The following is a 17000-nucleotide window of genomic DNA, read 5'->3' on the forward strand; positions in this document are numbered from 1 at the left end:
ATAGAACTGACCCTTTACCACTAAAAGAAGTTAAGAAGACTTGAGCAAAACATTAGAATTATAAATTAAAGTGCATATTGAGTAAAATTTATAAGTTTAAGTAAGTTCAGAATGCCAACATTTATATAATTAAAACACAAAGGTTGACTATGGCTTTGGATCTCTAAAGATTATTAAGAAAGCATTACCAACTTTTGAATTTTAAGAATTTAACTTTTTGAAGTTCCAGGACAGCTAGGACTACAAAAACAAAACAAAACAAAACAACAAAAACAAGAACAAACCAAAAACATAAAAAAAACAAACAAACCTTTGTCATCAAAAACAACAACAAAAAACCCTTAACTTTATCAATTTAAATTCTAGACTAGTTTTTTTAACCACAATTTTTGAGCTCACATGGCTAAAGTTCTAACGAGGTAGGAGCCGAGACAGTTTCCAATCGCCTTTCCAAAGGGAATAAGTATTATACCAGCCAGCAATTAGCTCATGGGAACACTACTGTTAGGTACTGTATATGGTTACACAAACGTTGGCATTCCTTCACATATACATTCATCCAACAAATATTTACTGAGCTGCCTATCAGTCATTCCCCCCTGAGAAGTTCACTATCTATAAAGCAGTAAGTGAGACAGCTCAGCACTTAATGGGTTTTCTGCCAAGCCTCACTTCCTGCGTTCAATAACTGGAACACACATGGTGGAAAGACTCTTGACAGACCTCCACATGTCCCCCGCTACACATTAAGCACATGAACACACATATATACACCACAAAATGTTTAAATAAATAAATAAAGAGCTTTGTGATTATATAAATTATAGCATATTACGCTATACAATGTAACATAATAAAAAAGATAAATTCTTCTGGCTTTCTGAGATACATATTATTCATACCTTGTTAGCTAAAGAAACAGAACCGATATCACAGAGGAACTACTGAGAAATAAAGAATCTCAGATCCCACCTAACACCTACTGAATCAGTTTGTATTTTTAACAAGCTTCAAGGTAATTGCAACACATATTTAAATTTTAGGAAGAGCTGATGACTTAAAACATAACTAAAAACCAGTAAATAGGTAGAAGTAATGTCAAAGAATCTAGGTATTCAAGGATTTATTTATTTATTTATTTTTACTTTTATGTGGATGAGTGTTTGCCTGCATACATGTGAACCAGGGGGAGCCTAGAACCAGCAGAGGTCAGAAGAGGGTGTTGGATCTCCTGGAGCCGGAGTTACAGAGTGTTATTTTTGGATGCTACCAACTGAACCCAGCCTCTTCAAGAGTGGCAGGTGCTCTTAACCACACTAAACCATCTCTCCAACCTCTAAAACATATTGTAAGCCCCTTTCTGAGCTCTTTAAAAAATATTTATACAATTTTTAACAAGTTCAACTACCTAATTCCACTTATTAGGAAGGAAACTGAAAAATACTACTCACTATCCACAAAGAAAAAAAGACAGAAAAAGTAGTGAAAAGCAGTTTCAAACAGGTATGGCAGTGTTGGCCTATTTAAAATAACACTAATCAGCTACAAAAAAAAACCCAAAAACTAAATGTGTCATTGTGTTACACTATGTCGAAGTTCTTTTTGTTGTTTAGTTTGCTGAGACAGGGCCCCACTATCCATGGCCGGCCTGGAGCTCACTGTGTAGATCAGTGTGGTGTCAAACCCTGCCTCTGCCTCCTGAGTGCTGGCATTCAGGATGTGCCCAACCGAGCCCACTTTAGTTGATGTTCTTAAATGAGGCTTCTGATCTAGATCATAAAGTCCTAGAGGACAGGAGCCCAGGTTTTTCTCTTGGCTCTCTTCTCCCTCCTCCTTTCCCCTTCCTTCTCTCCTCCCTTCTCCACCTTCCCTCCCCTTGACCCCTTTCTTCCTCTCACTTTAGCTATTTCGCTCTCTGTTTCTGAGACAGGGTCTCACTCTGCAGCCCAGTCTGCCCTAAAATTCACAAGGTAGCTCTGGTTAACTTTGAGCTTACACCAATTCTGCTGTAATTCCAATTTGGTCTCCTGAGTGAATAACACTGGGATTAGGATGAAGTCACCATACCCAGCCTTACACACTTCCATTCGTAAACTGAATGATCCTTAGCCATTAAGATGAGTTGGGTGGTAACATGCAAAATACACCATGGAAAACTTTACAAGGGACAAAGTCAAAATTAAAACATGACACCACTCTGTAACGATCCCATTTACCAAGCACTCAAAGAAAAGTGGGTTTGCTAACCTATGGTTCCCAATCCCCAAGTCTTCCTTACTCTATGGAAACTGGTCAGGGGGAGAGTGAGACCGAGAGAAGGCAGGGTAGAAGAGGATGAAGGGAAATCCCAACAAACAGCTCAGTGCTCCTCCACTCATGGAAATAAAACAAGTAAAAGAGGGAACCCACACCAAACATGCAGACTGTGCTGGGTAGTTTTCTGTCAACTTGATACAGGCTGAAGCCATCTGAGAGGTGAGATCTTAAACCTTCATAAGATCCAGCTGTAGGCAAGCCTATAAGGCATTTTCTTAATTAGTGATGTTAGGAGATCCCAGCCCATTGTAGAAAAAGTTATCCTTGGGCTGGTGGTCCTGAGTTATAAGAAAGCAGGCTGAGCAACCCATGAGGAGCAAGGCAGCAGGCAGCACCTCTCCATGCCCTCTGCATCAGTTTCTGACTCTAGGTTTCTGCCCTGTGTAAGTTCCTGTCTGGACTTCCTCCAGCGATGACAACGATGTGAAAGTGTAAGCCAAATAGACCTTTTCCTCCCCAAGTTTATTGTGTTTCATCATAGCAACAATAACCCTTAGACCTGGCCTCAGAGAGGTGGAGCACTCCTTTGATCATGGCACTTGGAAAGCACTGGCAAGAGGATCTCTGTGAGTTCAAGGACCCCCTAGTCTACAGAGAGATTTCCAGGACAACCAGGGAAACACAGAGAAACTCTATCATGAAAAACAAACAGATCAACAAAAGACATAGACCTTAAGGGTACCTTTAGAGAACAAATGCTGCTGCTAGCAACCATCCACTAGCGTGACCTTGCTCACGCTCTCACACACACACACACACACACACACACACACACACACACACACACACACACACGAGGATCCCAACCTAAGAACTTCCTTACAGTGTTTTAACTCAGAAAAACTAGTTCCCCTACAGTTCTCAAGCAACTGACTAAAGGCAGTTGATAATACAATTCAGTCTTCCCAAGCTCCAGACTTCATGCTATAACCAGCTAGGTCACTTTCTAGAAAGTTCTTATTGATTATTAAAAGGTTTCCATTAGTGGGTTGAAATCTTTTTATGAAGCTGACAATATAGCTCAGAGAAGAGCAAGCCCCTAAGATGCATCCCCTATAACCACCCCATTCATCAAGACGTTGAACTCATTTTCCAGACCTATCTTTCTCTTAAGTCGAACAATCCTAGCTAGTATTCTCCAAATAAATCCTTAGTTTCCTTGCCTTTGCTTCCATTTCTACCGTTTCTCTATTCTCTTAAAGGCACAGAACTATCCTGTATTTAGCCCCTAGCCATGTATGGTATTTAATACTTGAAATATGGCTAGAACAACTGAAATTCATGATAAATGTTAAGTGTACATAAACTTTTTCATATGGGTAAAAATTAAAAGCTAAATCTGGTTGTGGTAGTGTACACCTCTAATCCTAGAGCTTAGGAGACAGAGGCCAGCCAAGGCTATATAGCAAGATCCAGGCCAGCTAGGAGTGCACTGTGAGACCCTGCCTCAAAATAACTAAATAAACAAAGAATTATCTTTAAATCATAAGTACATGTTCAAATAACATAATGGTGTTGTATATATATATATTTAAACACAATAAAAGTTCTACCTGTTTTTTTATTGTTTTTTTTTAGTTTCCAATGAGGCAAAGGGAAAAAATTTTAATTACTTCTGTAGCTCACATTATAGTGATTATTTTGAACAATGTTAAGGTAAATCTTACTAATTCTTCAGAGTCTAACTCACACGCCAGTGCCTCCATGCGGAAGTGGTTTCTGCCTCTTCTGAACTCCCAGAACACTTTTATTTACAATCTCAAAGAACAAAATTAACTTTATCTTGTTACATGTGTACCTGTCACAGTCCCCACAAGTTCAATTACTCAATTACTATATTATATGTCCCTTTCTGCTATTTTCATTGTCCTCAATTAGTAAAGTACAAGTTTACCAAAGGCTTGCAATGTGTGTAGGTAAACTGAGACAGTGATATACAAACACTGTGAACAACAACAAAATCCAGAGTATTACACCTAGTCAATACACTTAGATCAACTGTAAGATACATACATACATACATACACACATGCACACGTACACATACACACTACTTCAAAAGTAGAAGGTTCGCCAAAAATTAATGACACTCGGTGGGAAAAAAATGTCTACCAAAAAGGTATTGGGAGGGTTGGGGTTGTATCACAATTGGCAGAGTGCTTGTCCCAGCAAGCATGAAGCCCTGGGTTCAATCTCCAGCACGAGACAAACCAGGCAGGTTGGCGCTCGCCTATAACCCCAGCACGCAGAAGGAGAAAGCAAGAGAATCAGAAGTTCACAGTCATCCCGAGCCACACAGAAAGTTCGAGGCCGGCCTTGGGCTACATGAGTTCCTTTAAAAACCAAATCTTCCCACAGCCCCAGAGAGACATGCAAATGCTTGAGAGAAACAGTAACGAAGTTTTAATACGCCATCCAAAGCCATGAAATTAAGTTGTGAGGAAAGTGGTGAGAAGGAAAAGTAACAAATGTTGGAAACTAATAATAATATTTTTTTTTAAACCTGAGCTACGTAGGAGGAATCCTGCTGGGTGTATCTCACAACCTCTGCACTGTCAAAGGTCGCCGTGGTTATTTCAAAAGATCTTATTTCATATGGTCTGAGATCTCCATCCAAGAACTTCCTCCTTAGTGCTCCCATTCCAACTCCCTGGCTAGGGAACTCGGCGAACTCAGTGTGGAAGCCACTGTCTCCGCTGGACCAAGCTGAAGGACCTGACTTAGGCGCAGATGCAGGACGACCCCGGAGTCCCCGGGATTCAGCCCCAGCCACAGAAGCCCGCGGCAGAGGGGACCCTGAAGCAGAGGGGGCGGGGCAGGGACTCAGAAGGACAGGTGCCTCTGGCTCCACGCCCCGCCAGCCAGCACCTCGGGGACAAGCAGGATGGAGAGCAGGAAGAGAAGGGGCCAGTGGGAATTTAACCTGGGCTCGCACTCACCAGCTGTCCCCGCCCGACGTTGACAGTGGCAGAAGCTCTTCTCCTTCCGCCATTGCTGTTGACGTCCACGTCACTTTGCCGAAAAGTGGACCTGGCGCCGAGACTGTCTCAGAGACTCAGTGTCGTAAAAGGAGTTATGAAGTCTGAGACTTGAGACTCACCAGAGCGAAAGAGGGAGGAGGTGAGCAACTGGAAGGATGCAACGTCACCGCGTCCCCAGGGCGAAAGGCGGAGCCCGGAGCTTGAGAGAGGGAGAAGCTTATGGAAAACCACAAATCCCAGGATGCCAAGGGGCCGCGAACGGAGTGGGAGGGGCAAAGGTTTATGGGCGGGCCCTTAGGTGGGCCGGCCCTGGGGAGTGGGCGGGGTTCTCAGGAACTGGGCGGGGCGCGGAGAGTAGTTGCCGCTCAGAGGAAGCAGTGAAAGTGAAGCACGTTGGTTTGGCATCTTCTTAATGTCTGGGTCTCTGGCTGTCCGGTGTGAGCCAGAATTAAAAGTCCCAGCTAGTGGAAGGAGGAGGGCAAGTATGAATTCACACAGAGAAGGTAGGCTGAATGGAAAGTAAGGAAAGGACAGATCACTTAAGAACCATTCAAAAAAAAAAGGCCGGGGACTTTTGCAACCATACAGCGCTTACCCAGCGACCTCAATGGTTCAATCACCAGAGCTACAAGAAAAATAAAAATACACGAAGGGCTATGTCAAGCTATTCAATTAAAAAAAAAATTATACTCTTGCCTTCTACCTTAAAAATGTCTTCTAACAGCCAGGAGAATCAACTCTAGTTCTGAAACTGAAATTCAAGTTTAAAAAATCAGTTTAAGAAAGCTGCCAAGATCCTTCCCTTCCTTTCCTCTGGCCCATTTGTCCCTTCTAAATGGCCCTCCTTGTTCCGCACCCAGGTTTCATCCACAGCACCAGAGTTACCAAAACACTAGCCTCTGGGCTACATTTAACTACTACTACAGATTCAAGATGGACCTGAAGAAACACTTTTAAGCCCAGGAACAACGATGCAGTTAAACGACATGAAATATATGAATTAATCTGAAAATGTCATTGTTAGATAAACAAAACATTACAAACGAATGGCATTGTTTATGTTTGATATCAATTCATTAGCAATAGATGCACACACACTGAAAAATGCAGGGGTGATGTGTAGAAAAATTGAAAACAACTGACTTTTAGATGAGGCAGAAATGACCAGAAATCACTTTAAGTAAAGTCAGTTTCTGTTTCATTGGTTGGTTGCTTTTGTTTTATGTTTTGTTTTGTTTTTTGAGATAGAGTTCTCACTAGCCATAACTTAGAATTTGCTTTGAAGACCAGGCAAGACTCATGGAGATCCATTTTAGAGACGGGGTTTTTCTGTGTTATCCAGGTTTGTCTTGACTCCGGGCTGGTGTCTATGAGCTCCTAAGCTCAAGTATTTGTCCTACCGGAGCCTCTCAAATAGGTAGTATGACGGGTGTTTGCCACTGTATTGGTTCTAATATTTAATATTTTATTATTTGGAGCTGAGAGGCACCTTCAGGGTTATCTATCATTTCTAATAAAATATACTTTGGTACCTAAAATGCTTCATAATTTTAAAAACTATTTAAACAGTGTGGTACAGTATAACGCGCGCCTGTCTCCGTTATAAACCAAAACAGAATGACTCTCCTTCCAAAAAGAGACAAGAAGCTGAACATGATTGCAGTCAATTCCAAGCCTGGAGTGGGTGTGGAAAGTTCAGTTCTTCATGGTGAAAATTCATTTTTACATAGCATGTGGCTATAGATGACCATTATAAAAAATAAAAGGTGTAAATCTAGGTCAAATCATCGTTCTGATACATATCCTCTGATGGATCCCTTCAGTTGTTCTGGAAGGTTTTCAGAAAAATGGCTCAAAAACTACTCAGGGACATACAAACAATCGTTCACCAGTCAAGGTGATTCTAGCCTTCAGGTAAAGTTCATTTTTATTGTAATCAAATTAGTGACTGTGTTATAGTCTGTTTGGTAAAATATTCTATTAACATATTTTACTTATCCCAGATGGTGGTGGTGCATACCTTTAATACCAGCACTTGGGAGGCAGAGGCAGAGCTCTGTGTTCCAGGCCAGCCTGATCTACAGAATAAGTTCCAGGACAGCCAGGGCTACACACTGACCCTGCCTCTATAGATAGATGATAGATAGATAGATAGATAGATAGATAGATAGATAGATAGATAGATAGATAATATGTATATATATATACTATATATATTATATATAGTATACATAATATATACAATATTATATATATATATATATATATATATATATATATTACTTAATATTTTCAAATAGTTCTTCACTCTGTGCAGGTAGTTTAAATCTTAGATGTCTCCTTCACCTGTTCAGAACCAGTTATGTGGGTATTCTACCTGTGCAAATCTGAGACCCAGGCCCAGACAAGTGCTGTGCTTGTTTAGATGGTCTGCTCCTGGTATCTTGAAATTAATGCTTGGAATAAAGAGTCTTTTTTTTTTTTTTCTTTTCTTTTTGTTTTTGTTTTTGTTTGTTTGTTTGTTTGTTTGTTTTATTTCATTGTTTTTTGAGACAGGTTTTCTCTGTGTAGCCCTGACTGACCTGGAACTCACTTTGTAGACCAGGCCGGTCTCCCAAGTGCAGGTATTAAAGGCGTAGGCCTTTAGGCCTAGCTGAGTCTTTCTGTTTTCATTTTATACCAGTCTTCACAGTAAGGATAGCTGCTGCTCGATAAAATAAAGAACATCTTAATGTCCAACGGAGCAAGCTTTCTTTTGCTAGCAACACAGTCGACGATGGCATTTCCTCATTGCTCATCTACCCATTGCAAGTTGCCTATAATCTTCATTTTGAGACCATGACGCTCATAGTGAATCCTGTCTCCTCTGTTTTTGAAGTCAGCTCCTCACAACATTAGTGTGCTTTTGGTTGCCATTCTTGAGTAGGTTCCTCCAATTCATTCTCCCCTGGTGTTTGCCTCATTGTGGGTTGCTAATACCCAAGCTGCTGGGAGAGCACGTATTTCAGCTGCAGGTAGGTCTTCTGCCCTTTCCAATCTTACTTTTGTTCTTTCTCGGCATCATCTTCCTTTACCTTGCTTGGTCTTCTGAAAAACCAAATCCCCCACTGGATCATTGGTAAGGAGGCTGCTGAGCTAGTGTGGACAGCTCTGGTTGTGAGTCCTCTCGTCATAAGCCCTTGCTTTTGCTCTGGCTCCGGCTCTGTCTCTAGTCTCCCATGGCTCCTAACACACCTCATTCCCTGAGATGACCATACCTTTACTGCCCGCAGAGCATTTTCTAGCTGGCTGCATGTTTTTGTGAGTGTTCTTCTAGTTACCTGGATCGTTCCACGTTTAAAACATGAGCAGGAAATCACAAGAAAAGTGGAATAAGTTCTAGTGATAAACCTCTGTTTCACACCAAACCAAAAAAAATAAAGCTTTTAAGAGATGGAGACGTCATAATGAAATCCTGTACCAGCACATCTCTTACAGTGTTTTTCTCTGTCAACTATAACATTTCGTTTGCATATCTTTCTCTGGAGCAGAGGAATACAGAGTCTTTTCTGTGGTTTCCATAAACCCTGCTATGCTTATGTGAAGGTGACCGTGGTGACCTGTGCCTAATGCCATCCACTCACAACATTATCCAGTGGGATGTTGTGTTCCCAACCCTCATTTATTTATCTAATTGTGGTCCTCACATCCTAAAGAAAAGGTATAAATAATACTTTTCACATTATTCTTGGAGAAAATCAAATTTTTATTTTCAAAAAAAAGCATTTTACATGAGTTGTAGAAAACATAAAAATGTTTTTCTTTACTATTTGGTGTTTGGGGTCATATCACTATGTGATTTATGTTGTATCATATACACTTAATTTATAAGTGTATATTCTATAACAAACAGCAAATTCTCAATAAATATTTGTTAAGTGAACTGAGGAATTTGGGGGGTATTTTTTAGGATAGATGAAACCATTAAACTACACAGAAATGACTGGTTGGTATCAAGGTCTACTATCATGAACTGATCTGTGTGACCATAGTAACTGAATTATACGGTAGTTTCATTTATTGATTTTATGCATTCATTTATTTACTTAGTTACATTGGAATTAAATCTTGTCTGCCTCTAATTCCTAGGCTCAACTGACTCACCTGCTTTAGCTTCTTGAGTGGCTGGGAATATAAGTGCATTCTACCTCACGTGTGTTCTTTGCTTTCCACTATAGTATTATAGTGTGTGTGTGTGTGTGTGTGTGTGTGTGTGTGTGTGTGTGTGTGTGCGTGCGCGCATATATGAATTACAACTCTTGATCACTTATCCCATATTCATAGAGTGCTTTTGTGACTCATGAACATTCTCAGGTAATGATGAAATAATGAGATGTAATAGTCTACCTCTGCATAACAAATTACCTCAGAACTCAATTACTTGAAAGAAGAAGCATTTATTATTTCTCAACTTCTGTGCATCAGAAATTTAGATACAGTTTAACTGCATGTTAAGGCTTGGATTTTTGTTTTGTTTTAAGATGTGGTCTTACTGTATAGCCCTGGCTGTCCTATAACTGGCTACATAAACCAGACTGTCCTGAAACTCACGAAGATCTATCTGCCTCTACCTCCTGAGTGCTAGGATTACATTGTCTTTTGAAGTCATGATCAAGATCCCACAAGGTGGCAGTCATGAAGTCAAAGAAAGGCGTCACTGGGGCTAAGTGGTAACTCCCTTCCATGGTGGGTCACTCGCACAGCTGACAAGTCTTAGGCCCACCCTATATGAGCTTCATGGCCTGCTTGAATGTCATCTTAACATGCGGACTGCTGTCCCCCAAGAATAACCCTGGCCACATAGCTCTGAGGCTAAAGGGGTTTAGGACCAATCCTAAAAACCTGAGTTTGAACTTAGAAAGAGGGAACAAACTCCCTCAAGTTGTTCTCTCACCTACACACGCGCGCGCACACACACACACACACACACACACACACACACACACACACACCATGTAATTAAAAAATAAGAAAAGAATTGAGAAGGGAGTTGGGGTGATTGACAACCAGAGGGAGCTTCCCCTTCTAATGAGGATGGAGAAAGGGCTTGCATGAGGGGGTACTGGGAGGAGAGGATATTGGGTTGTAAAGTGAATAAATAAATTTAATAAAAAAGGAAAAGAATTGAACAGAAACCAAGATCAAACCACAATTTTTTTTTTATGATTTCGCCTTAGATGTCAGAGTTCTGTTATATCCTAGTTATTCTCCACAATATCCTATTTATCAGGTGTCTTGTGTGGAGGGAAACTACATGGGGCTTAGATGCTGAAGACAAGAATCCCCATATGTGAGCTGGCTACTAGCTAAATTCTGCACATCGACATTGTCCTGTCAGATTTGTCGCTGAGGTCTGGGCTCACATTATCTCAGCCTTCTCGTTATGTTCTGCCTCCCCAGACTTGTGAAGGATTACTAGCAAGCCCTTTCATCCAGGCACACAGGGCATTCTGGGTTCTTTGTTGTTTGTTTTCTTTTGTAAGATAGCATCTTGAATTCTTTAACTCTGAAAATGACAACCATTTCCAAGTTCCTAGACTCCAGTAACACAAAGCTGAAAGTATACATGTCACTCAACGTTCTGGCCACATACCAAAATTTTTATTTTCGTTTGGGAAGACATCGCGTGAGAGTTTCAAGAATTTAAACATGTCCGGGAATTTTTCTTTTCATCTAATAAGGACAGATATTTTCACAGTTATCAAGAGAATTTCAAGTATTTGTAACCTTGAAGTGCCATCAAGGAGTCACATTCCAAGACACTTTTAACTATTGGTGCTTACCATTTAATTTTAACAATGACCAAAACCAAGTTAATTCCCATTCGCAGACAAGAAGTAACGAGCTGGCAGCAATGTCAACGTCTGTTTTTAATCAGTTTAACAGTATCAAGCAAACAGTGGTTAAAACAGCTAGCTGGAAACCACAGTATTTCTCCATTACGTTTCTAGTAGTTGGCTTTTCCAACTAAAGTTGACTCTTTAATAGACTATGTAGATGAGAGCAAAATATGCATTTGGAAAGAGACAGATCCTTTCTAGAGTTTGAGTTGTCTAATGTGTGAATCTGTTTTACTCTTTCTTTATCCCAAGTGTGTTCCAAAATGTTCCAAGCAAAATGTTCCTGTTCATGGGTTTGAGCCACTCCTGCTTGGAAACAGGGGTAGTAAACTGTATATCAAGTGAAACTAGGCTTGTTTCTAAGAGCTAAATTCTGATTTTGTGTGTGTGTGTGTGTGTGTGTGTGTGTGAATTAATACCTCTAAAGACACACAATGTGTGAATAATGTCCTTTAGAATATGGCAGTATTATTTTTATGCACATGTATTTAAAATGTCTTCATTAACCCCAGACACCCTTTCTTTTAGGTGTATGCCCTCAAAATAGGAAAGTTATCAATGAGTAAACAAAGGTAGTTGGAGAAAGTTATATGATATATGCTTTAAAAAATGTGCATACCCTAGTTTCCACAAATATGTGCATTCTCTAGTTTCCACAAATATGTGCATTCCCTAGTTTCCACAAATATGCTTATTTATAAGCTAATTTCTTTAATGCTCATGCAAACTGGACAGCTTATCATCATCATGTCTACATTCCAAGTTTTCTTGAAAATAGTAAAGAATTTAAAGAAAAACCCTAAGACATAATAAACATAAAATTGACAACAGGGACAAAATGTGTATTGGTCCAAGATAGCTACAAACGTGGGCCAACACGTCTGTATATGACAACTTCATGTTGCAATGCAATGTCAAATGGTTGAGCACCTCTGGTTTCTATGAAGAATTTTTCCTCTGGGCTGGAGCGATGGCTCAGAGGTTTAGATCGAATGAAAACAAGGACATGACAGCTCCAAGGTGTGGTTGAGGAGAAGGGTTGTGTAGATATGAAGGAGAGGTCAGCCAGAGACATCTGGAAGGGTCCAGATTGGACATGGCCATGAGAGAGGGAGCCAGGGATGTGGGGGATGAGAAAAGGAAGAAAGAAGGAAAGAAAGAACGAAAGAAAGAAAGAAAGAAAGAAAGAAAGAAAGAAAGAAAGAAAGAGGGAGGGAGGGAGGGAGGGAGGGAGAGAGAGAGAGAGAGAGAGAGAGAGAGAGAGAGAGAGAGAGAGAGAGAGAGAGAGATTAAAAGGACCAGAAGAGGAGCTGAGGACCAAGAAAGCATGCGGGTAAGATGGCAGGTTTATACAGGAATGAGAACTGTGGGAAGAGAAGCAAAGCCGGCCCCTGGGCTGGAGAGGTTTAGGGTACAGTGAAGGGTGGGGTGTGCTGGGAGGAGCCACAGGTGCTGAGTGACCTTGTCTCAGGTTTCTTCTGGACCTGACACAGCACTTACTCTTGCAAAGGACCTGGGTTTGGTTTTCAGCACTGACATGGTCGCATCCAAGCATCCAGAACTCAGTTCCAGTGGATCCATTACCCACTTCTGATCTCCTTAGAAACTAGGCAAACACATGGGCAAAATACGTACATACATTTTAATGCTTTGAATAAGTTTGCCCCCCATAGACTCATGCGCTTGAATGCTTGGCCCACAGGGAGTAGCACTATTAGAAGGTATGTCCTTGTTTGAATAGGTGTGACCTTGTTGGAGGAAGTGTCACAGTGGGGGTAGGCTTTGGAGTCCTATGCTCAAGTTCCACCCAGTGTGCAAGAAACACTGTCCATCTGGCTGCCTTTGGATCAGGATGTAGAACTCTCTGCTCCTCCAGCACCACATCTGCATGGGCACCAACATGCTTCTTATGATGATCACAATGACGGACTGAAGCTCTGTAACTGTACGCCAGCCCCAACTAAATGGTGTCCTTTATAAGAGTTGCCTTGGTCATGGTGTCTCTCCACAGCAATGGAAACCCTACCTAAGACACACATAAAAGAAATAAATCTCTAAAAATTTTCTGATAATCAATAACTCATTTTTAATTGCCATTTCTCTCCTAAAAATTGATAACCCCTGAATTTGTATTTCCAATTCTGCTTTTCTTTTGTGTTCTTTATCTATATATCTAGCTATCTACTTGATATGTGTGCTCGGATGACTCACAAAGGCTCTGGACTAACATTTCTAACACAAAGTGCATTTCCTACTTACCTGAGGCTCTTTCTGCCCGGTCTACAGTGTTAAGGAATTTGCATTGTATGTCGGCTCATGCACCAGAGGCTTAGGCACTATTCTGCCTTCTTTCCTTCTTTCTCCTTCACATAAATAACCAAGGCTGTCTGCCCCCTAAATATTTATTATGTTGGGTTCTTCCTATTCACCAATGTTGGGTTTTTTCCCTTCCTCATCATAGTTTACATGAATTCCTTAATTTGCCTCTACCCTCTTCCACATTCTGTGCAGTGAACAAGACCTCTTCTCTGGGATTTGAAACAGGCAGCCCTCAGGATCAATTTCCACAGCATTTTTTATTTTGTTGTTTGTCATCTCCTGGCCATCTCCGTGCATGTGTCAGTCAGTGTTCTTCCTCTGACATTCCCCCATCACCTTAGAGCAGACTCCAGGTTACACATCTGTTCCTTGCTTTGTCCAATGGAACCATATGGATTTGTGCCTTGTGCTGCACATTTTCTGGAATGGCAGCCGACTTTAAATCCTTCAGTGATGTGACATTCTCTAGGAAAGGGTTTCAAATTCCTTGCCACTGATACCAGTGCTCTTGCAATCTGCCTCAAGTACTTTTCCAGCTTCCCTTTAAACCATCACACAAGCCACTGCGCATCAAATGCCCCAGCTACACCCTGGCACATCATGACTTTCCGTTTGCCATAGCCTCAACCTTCTGCCATGTTGCAGTCTACCTACCTGCCTCACTCATTAGCTTCTCCTAACTGTAAGACACTGAGCAGCATCTCCTCTGTTGCCCTTTGCCTAGGCAAATCAATTTGCTACCCCTATTCACTAACACACATCGATATTTTATTTGTCAATCTTATACATGTGATATCTTTACATATGATATCTTTACATTTGATATCTTTGCATGTGATATCTTTACATGTGCTATCTTTGGGACTGCTTTTTACATTGCTAAAGCCTAGCATAGTGCCTGACACATAATTATAATTTGCTGTATGAATAAAGGGATGTAAGATACATTCTGTAAACACTCACAGAGCAATTGCTATATGTTAAATGTTGTTCAAAGCACTACTAACTTATGAAATCTTGTCAACAAACTTATAACAGCAACGAATGAATATGCAGTCCAACTTCAAGTAAATAAAATAGCCAAGTTATTTTCTTTCCTAGTGATTTAAGAGAATCTCTTTAGAAAGAGTGTTTGTATTGTGTTTGTATTAAGTGATAAAGGCGACTGAAGACATAAAGTAATGAGAAAGAGAGGGCGTGAGTTCAGAGTTCTTTAATCATAAGAAGTAAGAACAATTTCTCAGAAAGCCAGCTTACTTCCTGTTCTACATGATGAAATTCTTACTGGCAAAGGCAAAATCTAGTGCCATATTTGTTAACCTCAAGCAAAATAATTTCTCTTGTCATGATAATATTATTTTCAAATGTGTTTGTACAACACTGAGTGACTGTCTATCAGCCAAGATAAAGGCTCTGTTTGTATATAACATAACGATTAAACTTTTCCCTGCTACAGTCTTTTGAGTGGCCTGTGAGGCTCTCGTTAGCCTGTAACCATAACATTTTCTCCTAATATTTCTTACATGCCTACTTGTAAACATTGTTCAGCTAGCCAAAGATAGGAGAAAAGTAAGAACTTCAGATACTGAATGACATAATCATGTGCATTTCATGGCCAGGTATTCTAGTGCAGGGGATAGAAGTCTCTCTTGCCTGGAGAGAAGGGCTTCTCTATAGAAGTGATGGGAAGATACAGCTCAGTCGAGATTTAGGATAGAATGATGAATGGCTGAGGTTCTTAAATAAGACAGAACCACATGACCTAAAGGAGATTCTTACATATATGAATGTGGAAGTCAACAGAACCAAAGATGTTATGTAGAAAATAATAAGATTCTAATCTGTGAAGCTGGAAAGACGGCTCAGAAATTAAGGTCATCCACAGGACCCGGGTTCAATTTCCAGTACCCAGTAGTGGCTCAAAATTGTCTGTAACTCCAGTTCCAGGGGATATGATGCCTTCTTCCAGCCTCTGCAGCCACACATCACACACACACACACACTCAAAGGCACAAACACACACAATGGCACACAAACACATACACTGTTTTATTTTAATTAAGATCCTAAACTAGGGTGACGGTTACAAAGCAGAAAGAAGAGTAAAGAAAGTGAAAAAAAGCTGTAAACAGAGAAAAATTATGAAAGATAGAATTCCCAGTCAATTATGAGACCCAGGAGAGGGATAGCAAGGGTGACACAGATAATGGTCCTCAGGAGATTTGCTTCAGAATGGAGGTGTGATAGAAAAAGACTATATGAGACAATTGCAAGCAGGCTATGCAAGTCGGAACGGGGATAACAGCCAAAGATGCAAATCCTGAAATCTACTCATTTAGCCAGTCAAGGAACAGAAAATGGCACAAGTTGGTCAACCTTTAGGGAGCAGACATTTGGAAATATTTTCAAAACTTCAGGTGCTCCTGGCTTCAAGAGTATCTTGCTATGCAATGCAATGCAATGCAATGCAATGCAATGCAATGCAATGCAATGCAATGCAATGCAATGCAATGCAATGCAATGCAATGCTATCCGGTCTTGTCTTGTCCCATCCCATCCTGTTCTATCCTGTCCTGTCCTGTCCTGTCCTGTCCTGTCCTGTCCTGTCCTGTCCTGTCCTGTCCTGTCCTGTTCTGCTCTGTTCTGTTCTAGTCTAATAGTCTACCTTATGGGATAACTGGAATAGTTGCACAACAGGCAAGAGTATATACAGAGATGATTGTGCTTTGCTTGCAATGGGCAAAAACAAAACAACAAAGCTGGTTGTCTAATTGTGTATCGTTGAATGTTTCATCCATTCAGTGAAATGCCAGGGTATTGCTAAAACAAAATAAGTTAGCGCTGTGCAAGATGATGTGGAAAGGTGTTTGAAATGTATGAAAAATAAAATAGCATATCTAGTACAGCTCCCTGTTCACCTCATATTGCACATGCACATAAAAAGGTCTGAAAGAATATATCTGTTTGCTGGGCATGGTGGTGCATGCTTTTAATCATAGCACTTGGGAGGCCGAGGTGGAGGCAGGCAGATTTCTGAATTATGCAATGAGACCCTGTCTCAAAACAACAACCACCGAATATATTAAACATTGTTAACTTTGATGAGATTGATTTAGAAGAACATTCATTTTACACATTTATAAATTGATTAAAAACATTTCCCCAATAGACATGTATTGGATTTGTAAAGAGGATAAAATATTAGAAAGCTCCTTTAAGAAAACAAACTGGAATGTTTGGAAAACCAGCTATCAGTAAGTCCCTGGTATTAAAGATGAGATACCTTGCTGGAGCAAGGCAGGCAAACTTAACTATGAGAGACACTGGCATGTGGAATCTGAGTCTATACAAGCAAATGGGAGGAGCCCTCTTTGTCTGGGCACCTCCAAAGCGTTCTAACCTGTTTTCATTCCTCTCACACTGGCTCCTTTCTGTCCCCTGAGTAAGTTCCATCTCCCAACATGTGACCTTTATACTTGACCTTCCTGTCCTCTCCCTTCAGAGA

The 17000-nt window shown here is 40.6% G+C and overlaps 1 protein-coding gene across 3 annotated transcripts in view; it reads right to left on the reverse strand.

Annotated features, from left to right (window-relative positions):
• Positions 1–5473, reverse strand: part of Tbc1d23 (TBC1 domain family member 23) — a 54675-nt gene extending 49202 nt beyond the window's left edge. Inside the window, exon 1 of one of the 3 annotated variants that reach the window (XM_034515295.2) lies at positions 5256–5473. In XM_034515295.2, the coding sequence (XP_034371186.1) occupies positions 5256–5308 (53 nt within the window). In that variant the 5' untranslated portion in view covers positions 5309–5473. The remainder of the gene's footprint in view (positions 1–5255) is intronic. The other 2 variants (XM_034515294.2, XM_034515296.2) reach the window with 2 other exon arrangements.
• Positions 5474–17000: the final 11527 nt, after the last annotated feature.

The sequence above is a fragment of the Arvicanthis niloticus genome, chromosome 12, assembly GCF_011762505.2.
Source record: "Arvicanthis niloticus isolate mArvNil1 chromosome 12, mArvNil1.pat.X, whole genome shotgun sequence".
Lineage (NCBI taxonomy): Eukaryota > Metazoa > Chordata > Mammalia > Rodentia > Muridae > Arvicanthis > Arvicanthis niloticus.